Source organism: Cherax quadricarinatus, chromosome 33, assembly GCF_038502225.1.
Source record: "Cherax quadricarinatus isolate ZL_2023a chromosome 33, ASM3850222v1, whole genome shotgun sequence".
NCBI classification, from domain to species: domain Eukaryota; kingdom Metazoa; phylum Arthropoda; class Malacostraca; order Decapoda; family Parastacidae; genus Cherax; species Cherax quadricarinatus.
In genome coordinates this window covers 12039051-12051963 of record NC_091324.1, presented here as the reverse complement: position 1 = coordinate 12051963, position 12913 = coordinate 12039051, and the positions used below count along the sequence as shown (strand labels likewise).

The following is a 12913-nucleotide window of genomic DNA, read 5'->3' as shown; positions in this document are numbered from 1 at the left end:
CAAATCTATTAATGTGTTTGTTATAATCATCATCTGAGAGCCAATAAGCTACAATAACAATTTATTTGTTCAACAAACACCTGTGTAACTCCCGTTGTTCATCTGTTTGATTTAATTGTTAACTTTTGCTATTGATGGCGAATATCTGTTGAGTGTGACTTAACTTCTGTTAGCCACGCGGTGTTAGCAGCAGGGTGTTAACCACGCGGTGTTAGCAGCAGGGTGTTAGCCACGCGGTGTTAGAAAAAAGGTTTTAGCCACGCGGCGTTATCAACAGGGTGTTAGTCATGCGGTGTTAGCAACAGGGTGTTAACCATGCGGTGTTAGCGACACGGTGTTTGCCACGTGGTGTTAGCAACAGGGTGTTACCCACGCGGTGTTAGCAGCAGAGTGTTTGCCACGCGGTGTTAGCAGCAAGGTGTTACCCACGCGGTGTTAGCAACAGGGCGTTAGCCACGCGGTGTTAGCAACAGGGTGTTAGCCACGCGGTGTTAGCAGCAGGGTGTTAACCACGTGGTGTTAGCAGCAGGGTGTTAACCACGCGGTGTTAGCAATAGGGTGTTAACCACGCGGTGTTAGCAACAGTGTGTTAGCCACGCGGTGTAAGCAACAGGGTGTTAACCACGCGGTGTTAGCAACAGGGTGTTAACCACGCGGTGTTAGCAACAGGGTGTTAACCACGCGGTGTTAGCAACAGGGTATTAACCACGCGGTGTTAGCAACAGGGTGTTAACCACGCGGTGTTAGCAACAGGGTGTTAACCACGCGGTGTTAGCAACAGGGCTATCGTTAGATAATTTATAAACACATAACATTATAGCTCGTGGGAGAAGAGCTGGCATCAACAGCCTAGTTGATCATCCAAAGGTTTCGGTGTATCAGACACCCTCACATCGTCAGTGCCGGGAACAATTGAAAGTAATTACCAGGCAGCACAGCTACTCAGTATCAGAGCAAGAACGATCTCTTTAAACTAAGTGGTCGCATTCACAATATATCTACGGTACACAGATAAATCCAGTATTTTTCTTTTACGAGATTTATGCTTAAACTTACATTAAGCTAAGTTTTTTCACTCACGAATAAGCTAAGTTGTTTTTGTGGACAGATGGATGAATGTGGATGAGTTGAGTGGGTAGTTCGTACTGGCCGGCGGCAGATTGTGGCTCGCGTCTCAGGACTCTGTATGAGGTGTTCACTTGAGGCCTCATACTAAGAATATACAGTACACAAATAACCCTCTCTCCTATGTGAGGGTTATTTGTGTTACGTTGCAATCACGGGATTGGGCCTTTTGGTTCTTCAAGAATATACAGGGAGTTTGTGATTGCAAGGTCAAGTCTTGTCAATGTTGCTGTCAAACTGGGAAATCCTCAGATAAGAGAGGCTGTTAGTGACAGCGATCCCTGACTGCAGAAATTACATGGTTTATACCAGGGACGGCCAGTGTGGAGAGATCTACCCACAATGCTCTGAAACACGGTATTCAGAGTTACGTGTCGAGCATTGCACCTCGACCACTTGACAAGACAAACAACACCAGACCTCCGATCACAAGGCAGAGGATACACACTCTGGGTTTTTGTGTGTGTTGGTGATCGCCTAGTTATGTTTGCAGGGGTCCGGTCGTAACTTAACTACTATCGACCGACTTTTAGTTTGGTGGGAAGAGAGACGAACCTGGGAAATTTTATGTTGAGAAATGTCTCGGCCGGTATTTACCAAATACAAAAAAAAAATGAAACTCAAGTTTGTGGAAAACTAATGTTGTGACACTCTGCTTAATTCTTTACGTGTGTGAAAACTCAGCTGTGACTTGACGTTTCGATTCAGGATGAACCGAAACGCTGTTCCACCGCGCCTCTCCTAAAGTACCTAAGAACATAAGAATGGAGGAAAACTTGAGGAGGGGAGAGACCTTCTGGCCCGCACTAGGCAACTCGTTCTCAAACTCAAACCCACTAACCCAAAAAATATTAAATTGCTGTTTTTTGGCTAAAACCAAAATTTTCCCGTGGAGACAGATGAATGTTTTGCATCTCCTCGAGGACAATGTGAATGTTAAGGTGTGTTAACAATAGTTTTAAACGCCAAAATTATGCACTCTAATTTTACGTTCTAATTGTACCCTGTAATTACACTCTCTCCAGAAACTTAAAGTCCCTCAGGATACTTAACCGTATCCTGTTCTACTGTTACTGTTGCTTTACTGTTCTACTGTTACTGTTGCTTTACTGTTCTACTGTTACTGTTGCTTTACTGTTCTACTGTTACTGTTGCTTTACTGTTCTACTGTTGCTGTTGATTTACTGGTGTTCTACTGTTGCTGCTTTTCAACTGTTGTTCTGCTGCTGCTGCTTTACTGTTGTTCTACTGTTACTGTTGCTTTACTGTTCTACTGTTACTGTTGCTTTACTGTTCTACTGTTACTGTTGCTATACTCTTGTTCTAATGTTGCTATTATTTACTGTTCTACTCTTGCTGCTTCTTTCCTGTTGTTCTACTGTTGCTATTATTTACTGTTTTATTCTTACTGCTTTTTCTGTTATTCTATTGTTGCTGTTTCTTTACTGTTATTTTACTGTTACTTCTGCTTTCCTGTTGTTATACTGTTGTTCTTTTTACTGTTATTCTACTGTTACTGCTGCTTTCCTGTTGTTCTACTGACTGTTTCTCTACTGTCTTACTATTGTTGCCGCTTTAATTTTTTTTACTGTTGTTGCTAATTTAATATTGTTCTTTTGTTCTGCTTCTTTTGTTGTTATTATTATTTTGTTACTATTATTTTGCTGTTATTGTTCTTTTGTTGTTGTTATTTTTCTTTTGTGGTTGTTGTGGTTGTTGTCTTTTGTTGTTGTTGTTGTTGTTGTTGTTGTTGTTGTTGTTGTTGTTGTTGTTATTGTTCTTTTGTTGTTGTTGTTGTTGTTTCATTATAGTTCTACTGTTTTTAATACTTTAATTTAGGTATAATTTTGCCTTTTATTTACTTGTCTACTGTTGTTAATATCGCTCTGTTGTTGTTGTTTCTCTACTGTTCTACTGTTATTGCTGCCCTACTGTTGTTATACTGTTGTTGATACGTTACTATTGTTTTGTTGTTGCTGTATTTCACTGTTCTACTGTTACTGCTGTCCTACTGTTCTTCTACTGTTGATGCTACGTTAATATTGTCCTGTTGTTACTGTTAATCAACTGTTGCTGTTTGACTGTTGATTTACTACCTATGTTAATCTGTTTTTCTTTGGTTGCTGTTTCTTCACTCTTCTACTGTTGTTGCTTGTCTGCTGTTGTTTTACTGTTGTTCTACTGTTGTTAATTTATATTGCCATTTTATGTCCAGAAAATCTAACACAATTGTTTGTTTAGTTCTGAGTCACATCTTCCGTTATTTTCTGTTACTATATCTGTTTTTCCGGTTATATTTGACTGTTTCCGTTGCATATTACTGTTTCAGTTTCTGTTGCTACTACTACTGCTACTGCTACTACTGCTACTACTGCTACTACTACTACTACTACTACTACTACTGCTACTACTACTGCTACTACTACTGCTACTACTACTGTTATTACTATTACTACTATTATTACTACTACTACTACTACTACTACTGCTACTACTACTACTACTGCTACTACTACTGCTACTACTACTGCTACTAATACTACTGCTACTACTACTACTACTACTAATTCCACAACAACTGTTTCTGTTTCTGCTGCTAGTAGTAGCAGTAGTAGCAGCAGCAGGAGGTGTAGGAGACGCTTGGAGGTTCAAACAACGATCAATAATGACTGAGGTTCAAACAACGATCAATAATGACTAAGGTTCAAACAACGATCAATAATGACTGAGGTTCAAACAACGATCAATAATGACTGAGGTTCAAACAACGATCGATAATGACTGAGGTTCAAACAACGATCAATAATGACTGAGGTTCAAACAACGATCAATAATGACTGAGGTTCAAACAACGATCAATAATGACTGAGGTTCAAACAACGATCGATAATGACTGAGGTTCAAACAACGATCAATAATGACTGAGGTTCAAACAACGATCAATAATGACTGAGGTTCAAACAACGATCAATAATGACTGAGGTTCAAACAACAATCAATAATGACTGAGGTTCAAACAACGATCAATAATGACTGAGGTTCAAACAACGATCAATAATGACTGAGGTTCAAACAACGATCAATAATGACTGAGGTTCAAACAACGATCAATAATGACTGAGGTTCAAACAACGATCAATAATGACTGAGGTTCAAACAACGATCAATAATGACTGAGGTTCAAACAACGATCAATAATGACTGAGGTTCAAACAACGATCAATAATGACTGAGGTTCAAACAACGATCAATAATGACTGAGGTTCAAAAAACGATCAATAATGACTGAGGTTCAAACAACGATCAATAATGACTGAGGTTCAAACAACGATCAATAATGACTAAGGTTCAAACAACGATCAATAATGACTGAGGTTCAAACAACGATCAATAATGACTGAGGTTCAAACAACGATCAATAATGACTGAGGTTCAAAAAACGATCAATAATAACTGAGGTTCAAACAACGATCAATAATGACTGAGGTTCAAACAACGATCAATAATGACTGAGGTTCAAACAACGATCAATAATGACTGACAGCAGTAAGACAAGAGAGAGAGGGGTAGGTGGATTGCATATTCTTGGACTGCAAGAAGGCGTTTGATACAGTTCCACACAAGAGATTGGTGCAAAAACTGGAGGACCAAGCAGGGATAACAGGGAAGGCACTACAATGGATCAGGGAATACTTGTCAGGAAGACAGCAGCGAGTCATCGTACGTGGCGAGGTGTCAGAGTGGGCACCTGTGACCAGCGGGGTCCCACAGGGGTCAGTCCTAAGACCAGTGCTGTTTCTGGTATTTGTGAACGACATGACGGAAGGAATAGACTCTGAGGTGTCCCTGTTTGCAGATGACGTGAAGTTGATGAGAAGAATTCACTCGATCGAAGACCAGGCAGAACTACAAAGGGATCTGGACAGGCTGCAGACTTGGTCCAGCAATTGGCTCCTGGAGTTCAATCCCACCAAGTGCAAAGTCATGAAGATTGGGAAGGGCAAAGAAGACCGCAGACGGAGTACAGTCTAGGGGGCCAGAGACTACAAACCTCACTCAAGGAAAAAGATCTTGGGGTGAGTATAACACCAGGCACATCTCCGGAAGCGCACATCAACCAAATAACTACTGCAGCATATGGGCGCCTAGCAAACCTCAGAACAGCATTCCGACATCTTAATAAGGAATCATTCAGGACCCTGTACACCGTGTATGTTAGGCCCATATTGGAGTATGCGGCACCAGTTTGGAACCCACACCTAGCCAAGCACGTGAAGAAACTAGAGAAAGTGCAAAGGTTTGCAACAAGACTAGTCCCAGAGCTAAGAGGTATGTCCTACGAGGAGAGGTTAAGGGAAATCAACCTGACGACATTGGAGGACAGGAGAGATAGGGGGGACATGATAACGACATACAAAATACTGAGAGGAATTGACAAGGTGGACAAAGACAGGATGTTCCAGAGATTGGACACAATAACAAGGGGACACAGTTGGAAGCTGAAGACACAGATGAATCACAGGGATGTTAGGAAGTATTTCTTCAGCCACAGAGTAGTCAGTAAGTGGAATAGTTTGGGAAGCGATGTAGTGGAGGCAGGATCCATACATAGCTTTAAGCAGAGGTATGATAAAGCTCACGGCTCAGGGAGAGTGACCTAGTAGCAATCAGTGAAGAGGCGGGGCCAGGAGCTCGGACTCGACCCCCGCAACCTCAACTAGGTGAGTACAACTAGGTGAGTACAACTAGGTGAGTACTGAGGTTCAAACAACAATCACTAACGAGAAATAAAGAGAAAATCTGAGGTTTCTACCACTATTTAATCCAATTTAACTTAACCTAACCTAACCTAACCTAACCTAACCTAACCTAAGCTAACCTAACCTAACCTAACCTAACCTAACCTAACCTAACCTAACCTAACCTAACCTAAGCTAACCTAACCTAACCTAACCTAACCTAACCTAACCTAACCTAACCTAAGCTAACCTAACCTAACCTAACCTAACCTAAGCTAACCTAACCTAACCTAACCTAACCTAACCTAAACTAACCTAACCTAACCTAACCTAACCTAACCTAACCTAAGCTAACCTAACCTAACCTAACCTAACCTAATCTAACCTAAGCTAACCTAACCTAACCTAACCTAACCTAACCTAACCTAACCTAACCTAAGCTAACCTAACCTAACCTAACCTAACCTAACCTAAGCTAAAATAACTTAACCTAACCTAACCTAAGCTAAAAGAACATAACCTAACCTAACCTAACCGAACCTAACCTAAAAGAACATAACCTAACCTAACCTAACCTAACCTAACCTAACCTAACCTAACCTAACCTAACCTAACCTAACCTAACCTAACCTAACCTAAGCTAAAATAACTTAACCTAACTTAACCTAACCTAACCTAACCTAACCTAACCTAACCTAACCTAAGCTAACCTAACCTAACCTAACCTAACCTAACCTAACCTAACCTAACCTAAGCTAAAATAACTTAACCTAACCTAACCTAACCTAACCTAACCTAACCTAACCTAACCTAACCTAACCTAAAATAACTTAACCTAACCTAACCTACCTATCCTACCCTATCATTCCCTATCTTAACTTTGCTAAGCAAAGTGAGAAAGACGAAATATTTAAGTGTCTTAAGTAAGAATGGCAACTAATAGAATTATCAAAACTAGAATGATCAATAACAGAATGATCGGTAGCAGAATTGTCAATAATAATATGATCAATAATGAAATGATCAATATTGGAATGATCAATAATGGAATGACCAATACTGGAATTATCAATAATTGAATGATCAATAATGGAATTATCAATAATGGAATTATCGATAATGGAATGATTAATAATGGAATGATCAATAATGAAATTTTCAATATTGGAATGATCAATAATACAATGATCAACAATAGGCTAATCAGTAATAGAGCGATAAATGATCAATAATAGAATGATCAATAACTGAATGATCAGTAATATAAGGATCAATAATAGAATGATCAATATTATTATAATCAATAATAGAATGATCTGTAATATAAGGATCAATAATAGAAGGATCAATAACAGAATGATCAATATCAGAAGGATCAATAATAGAATGATCAATAACAGTGTTAAAACCACAAGTATTATATAGGATTGGAGTCGGTTACAGCACCATCACCAACATTACAATCGACAGTACTAGCGCCAACAGTACTGTCGCCAACAATGTAATCGCCAGCGATATAATCGCCAATAATATTGTCACCAACAGTATTGTCCCCAACGCTAGTCACCAACAGTCTAATCACCAACGGCACAATCACCAACAATATTGTCACTGACAGAACAATCACTAACAGTTCAATCATCAGCGTTATAACCACCAACAGTACAATCCTCAACACCATAGTCACCAACAGTACGATCACCAACAGTACAATCTCCGACATTATAATCCCCAGTAGTCCATTCACCATCAGTAGAATCCCCAACAGAATAGTCACCAACAGTAGAATCCCCAGCAGTATGGTCACCAACAGTACAATCACCAATAGTATAATAACCAATAGTACAATCCCCAACAGTACAATATCCATATGTATAATCCCCAACAGTACAATAACAAACAATACAACCAACAACAGAACAATCACCACCAGTACAATCACTAACAGTAATTCGTCAACAGTATGCTGTTGTGGCTTAGCGCTTCTTTTTGATTATAATCGTCAACAGTATAATTAACAACAGTACAATCCCCAACAGTACAAACCCCACCAGTACAATCCCAACAGTACAATCATCAACAGTACAATCACCAACAATACAATAATTAACAGTACAATCACAATAATGTAATCACCAACAGTACAATCACCAACAGTACAATCACTAACAGTACAATCATCAACGGTATAATCATGAACAGTATAATTCCCAACAGTATAATCACCAACACTACAATAACCAGCAGTACAATCCGCAACAATATAATCACAAAAAGTACAATCCGCAACAGTACAATCCCCAACAGTACAATCAACAGCAACATTTTCACCAACATACAATTGCCCTGGACTTCAATCCATTTTGACATCTATATTTTTTCCCATCTTAGCATATACAAGTTGTGGGTCGGTCTGAAAGAACCAGCAACATCGTATTATAATTTCCTATAATAAATTGGCCATGAAAAAATAAAAATATAATAAAATGGAACTGATTTTTTTTTTTTGGAGAGAGTCGGAGTGCTCAGTGTTTTTGCGTCAAGTCTAAAATGATTTAAGTTTGTGTGATGTGTCTGTGGTGTCCATTACTGCAAGAGCATCACCGAGGCTTCCGGTAGATCCTCACCAGAGCTTCGTCTTCAAGGTTCAGAGAGTTCCTTGAACTGACCCTGAATGCCTTCCATCCCTTCCTCCTTCTTCCACATGTGTTGTATAATCCCTACTGGTTTAGCGCTCCCCATAATAATAATAATAATAATAATAATAATAATAATAATAATAATAATTTAAAGTCAAGAATCTGAGGAGAGCCAGGACAACGGCTGTCCTTAGGAAAACAAGGTTTATCTCGGAGGCTTCGGCGAGCATTTCGTAAATCAGAAAAGGAAATTTGAAGACATTTCGTCCATGACCGTTACTGAGGTCTGAAAGGAGCGAAACGTCGTCTAGTTTTTATTTCCAACTTGTGGATTAATTGCCAACGGTTCCAGCCGCGGCTGTGACTTTCTCTTCTCAGATACAATGTTTATCACGGCTATCATTCTTTCAGCGACTCACAGGACCAAGTTATGTCATCCTCTTTAGGACCTACTAAATTGATCTCTGGGTATCTACATGTTATTGCGCTACTGTCCACAGAATTGATACGGGGGTGCACAATAAACTACCCACTTCAGTGGCAAAATCTAAAATATAATCTGGACAGAGGTAAATACGGACATAGAATGGATGATTGATCAGCGCGGCCGGACGCTGTAACGCCTGGACCATTGACAACAAGAAATCATTGGCCTGCATGCAGATGTACCAAAGTACTGAACACTTACTTGCAAACCGTGGATCTGAGGTGGAAGTCCCATACCAAGATGCGGAGGCGGGGGCGGCGTAGTGGGACAGGTCAGTGTTGCAGTACTGGTACGTCGAGTGAGTTCCGAACTGCGCCATGTGTGCCATGGGGCTCATACCGTACGGGTTCTGCATGGCGGCGGCGAAGTCGTTAACGGAGGCCGAAGCGGCAATTCCTGAGGCAGCGAAGGTGCTGCTGCTGGTGCTGCTGCTGCCACTGGAGCCCCGCCCTGCTGCTGCTGCTGCTGCGGCTGCTGCTGCTGCTGCCACGTCCACAGTAGAGGCCAGGGTGTCCAGAGGGCTCAGCAGGGAGGTGACGGAGAAGGGCTGGTTCGTCCTGGGGCTCCCGCTCATGACCTAATGCCCCACCATGGCCCTCACTGTGGCCCTCACCACTGTGTGGCCCTACCACTGTGGCCCTACCACTGTGACCCTAATCACCGTGGTCCTTGAGTGACACTCGCAGCAAGTTACACCTCCACTTGCGACACTATCACCCTTAGCTTCTTGTTACCCTTCAACGCGTCGTTGATATACTCATACGTTGTTTAACAACTAATAAAATCGTGGCACTTGTCAATCGTCGGTCAAGCGGTAAACACTGGCGGCGTAGCGCGTAAGTCCTGCTCAAGAGGAGCGCATAAGAATCCCCCTGAGGTGCGTAACAAAAGATCTTGAGGGAGTCTCGGTATTGTAAAAGTCAAGCGTCACCTTGAGGTCAATCGATGACTAGAGACCTGGCAGGAGGGGCCGTCGAACCTCCTCATTGGCGCTGAAGATATGGATCACAGACTCGATGGCACTCTTGAGTCACCTTCAGGTCAAGAGTTACACTGGCGGCACTAGGGATAAAAGTGTGTGCTCATAAGAGCCTGGCACCTGATCACTTGTTCTTGCCCGCGGCGGAGGCAGCTTGCGGCTGCTGGTTTCTTGTAGCATGCGGCAGCTCTTGTGGTTTTTACTGGAGTGCTCGTTACAGTTAATGCTGTGTGAGAAGCAGCAAATGAGCTTAGATCTGGCTTCCAGTAATATGATAGCACTGGCTTGATAGCGAGTGGAGATTGGAGAGCACTCTGAGCCTTCCGACATTTTCCTAACCAAGCTCAACTTTACATCTTGCCATCTGGGGGCGGGGCGATTGGGCTGGCCAGCCATTGAGCGCGCGTAATTTCCCACGAGGGCGGGTTTTGGGCCGGCGTCAACCAATGAAAACCTGTCAAGCTCCGTCAAAGTCAAATCCCACCAATCAATAGCTGAGGCGGAAACACTTAATATGATTGGCTGGTCTCGAGTGCCTCCCCACTTGAGATTGGTCCATAGATTTGGAATATTTGTGAACTCACTGCGGGGTGGCTATGAGAAATAACAATGAGAGGAAAAAGAATGAATACTAAACTGAAAAGAGACTGTTTTACAGACGAAAAGAGCAGAATAGAGAGAGACGTTGGGCTGTACATTAATATTACATTACAGACAGTCGACCATGTTAGGGGGGGGCGCTAAATTAACAACCCCTTTGTCCCCCTTCAACCATCTCCCGCACCCTAGCTTTCCCTGCGGCTGCTACCTCGCCGCCGCCGCCGCCGCCGCCACCGGCCGCAGCAGCAGTGGCGTATATTGCCGCCGTAATAACGGGTGAAGGTGGTACAGGAGGCCCAGCAGGGGCAGTGCTGTGACAAAGGAGGCAGTGGAGCGGCCACCTCCACCGTTACCTCAACCTTCCTCCCCCATGAAGGTCCTGCTGCTGCTGCTGCTGCTGTTGCTGATGCTGCTGCTGCGGTGAGAGAAAATGCTTCCCTGGTGACCTTTTTTGGACCATTACTGGTGAATACCATGATCTTTGTCCTGGCGACCCCCTGCCTCTGTCTCCTCCCAGCCCCTGCTTCTTTCCTGTCCCTCTGCCTCTGCCTTCTCTTTGCCCCTGCTTTTCCCCTTCTCCTGCATCCTCCTGCCCCTGTTTTTTCCTTGTCTCTGCCTCCTCCCTGCTCCTGCTTCCACCCCCCCCCCAGCACCTTTCTCTTCCTGGTCCCTTCCCTCTAACTGCTCCTCTGCCTTGCTGCTACTCTTGCTATTTCATCTCCTCTCCTTTCTCTTCCGTCTGCTTTTCTCCTTTCCTTTCTTTTCCTTTCCTCTCTCTTGTCTATACTCTTTCATCTACCTCTTCCTTCCTTTCCCCTCTCCTCTTCTACCCTTGCCTTCACTTCCTCTCTCATTGCTTGTCTGACGTCTCTCCTTCCTTCCTCCCTCCTGTAGAAACGTTACTTTCCCATGCCCTTCCTTCCCTCCCCCCCTTCCTTCCCCTCCTTCACTTCACCATCGATTACTTTCTTCACCCTCCTCATGCATCTCTCTCTCTCTCTCTCTCTCTCTCTCTCTCTCTCTCTCTCTCTCTCTCGCTTCTTTCCCGTTTCAACTTCCCTCTTTTCCCTTATTCTGTCTCTCTTCTTTCATTTTTTTTCTTCATTCACTTTCCCTCTCTTCATCTTCCTCCCTCTCTTCATCTTCCTCCCTCTCTTCACCCTCTCTCTGTCATTCCCTTCACCTCGTTCCCTCCCTTCAGTCCCCTCCCTTTACCTTCCTCCCTTCACCTCTCTCCCTCCTTTAACTCTCCATCCCTCCCTCCCTTCCTTCACCTTTCTCACTTTACTCTTCCTCTCTCCCTCCCTTCACCTCCCTCCCTCCCTTCACTTTCCCTCCCTACCTTCATCGTCCTTCCTCCCTTCACTCTACCTCCCGTCTCTTCCTTCACTCTCCCTCCTTCCCTTCACTCCCCCTTCCTTCATTGTCCCCTCCCTTTCTCCAATCTTCCTAGCTCACTTAGTTCACTCTCCCTCTCCTCACTCCTCCCTTCCTTTCTCTCTCTCTCTCCCTTCCCTTCATCCTCACTCCCCTCCTTTCCTTCGCTTTCCCTCTCCACTCCCTTTACTCTATCTCCCTTCCGTCCCTTCCTCCCTCCCTTCCTTTCACTCCTTCCTTTTATTCACTCTCTACCTTCATTCTCCAACCCTTCCCTCCCTCCCTCTCTTCACTCCTCCTTGTAACTCTTCCTTCGTTCTCAAGTAATTATTCTCTCTCAGTTCTCTGTCTATTATTACATTTCTGTCCAACTTTATTAACCTCTCACTCATTACACATCTTTACTACGCTTCCCATACATGTTTATTATTCTTTTACTCGGAGAGTACTCCGGGGGTCAACGCCCCCGCGGCCCGGTCCATCACCAGGCCTCGCGGTGGATCAGGGTCTGATCAACCTGGCTGTTACTGCTGGCCCCACGTAGTCCACGTATGAACCACAGCCCGGCTGGTCAGGAACTGACTTTGGAAACCTATCCCTTTCCCTGTTGAAGACAGCTAATGCTCTATTGGTAACCCCTCTCATGTATGATGGGAGGCTGTTGAACAGTCTTGGGGCCCCTGACACTTATTGTTTCGTCTCTCAGTGTACACTTGGCATCCATGGGAAGATATTATTTCGTCTGCTGATCCTTTTATCTTCGCATAACGTGATTTCTGTGTCTGATATGGAACCAATCCCACTAAGAATTTCCAGGTGGGAATTATGATGTATTTTTCTCTTCCTGCGTTCAAACGTTCCCAGTAATTAAGGTACTTGACTGAACTGATACATGCTATGAAGGTTCTCTGTACGTTCTCTAGATCTGTAATTCCACCTGCCTTAAAAGGATCTGATAGTGTACGGT

The 12913-nt window shown here is 43.3% G+C and overlaps 1 protein-coding gene across 1 annotated transcript in view; it reads right to left on the bottom strand.

Moving 5' to 3' along the window:
* LOC128693876 (homeobox protein Nkx-2.1-like) overlaps positions 1-10269 on the bottom strand; it is a 186784-nt gene extending 176515 nt beyond the window's left edge. Inside the window, exon 1 of the mRNA XM_070090804.1 lies at positions 9192-10269. Coding sequence (XP_069946905.1) covers positions 9192-9564 — 373 coding nt within the window. The 5' untranslated portion in view covers positions 9565-10269. The remainder of the gene's footprint in view (positions 1-9191) is intronic.
* Positions 10270-12913: the final 2644 nt, after the last annotated feature.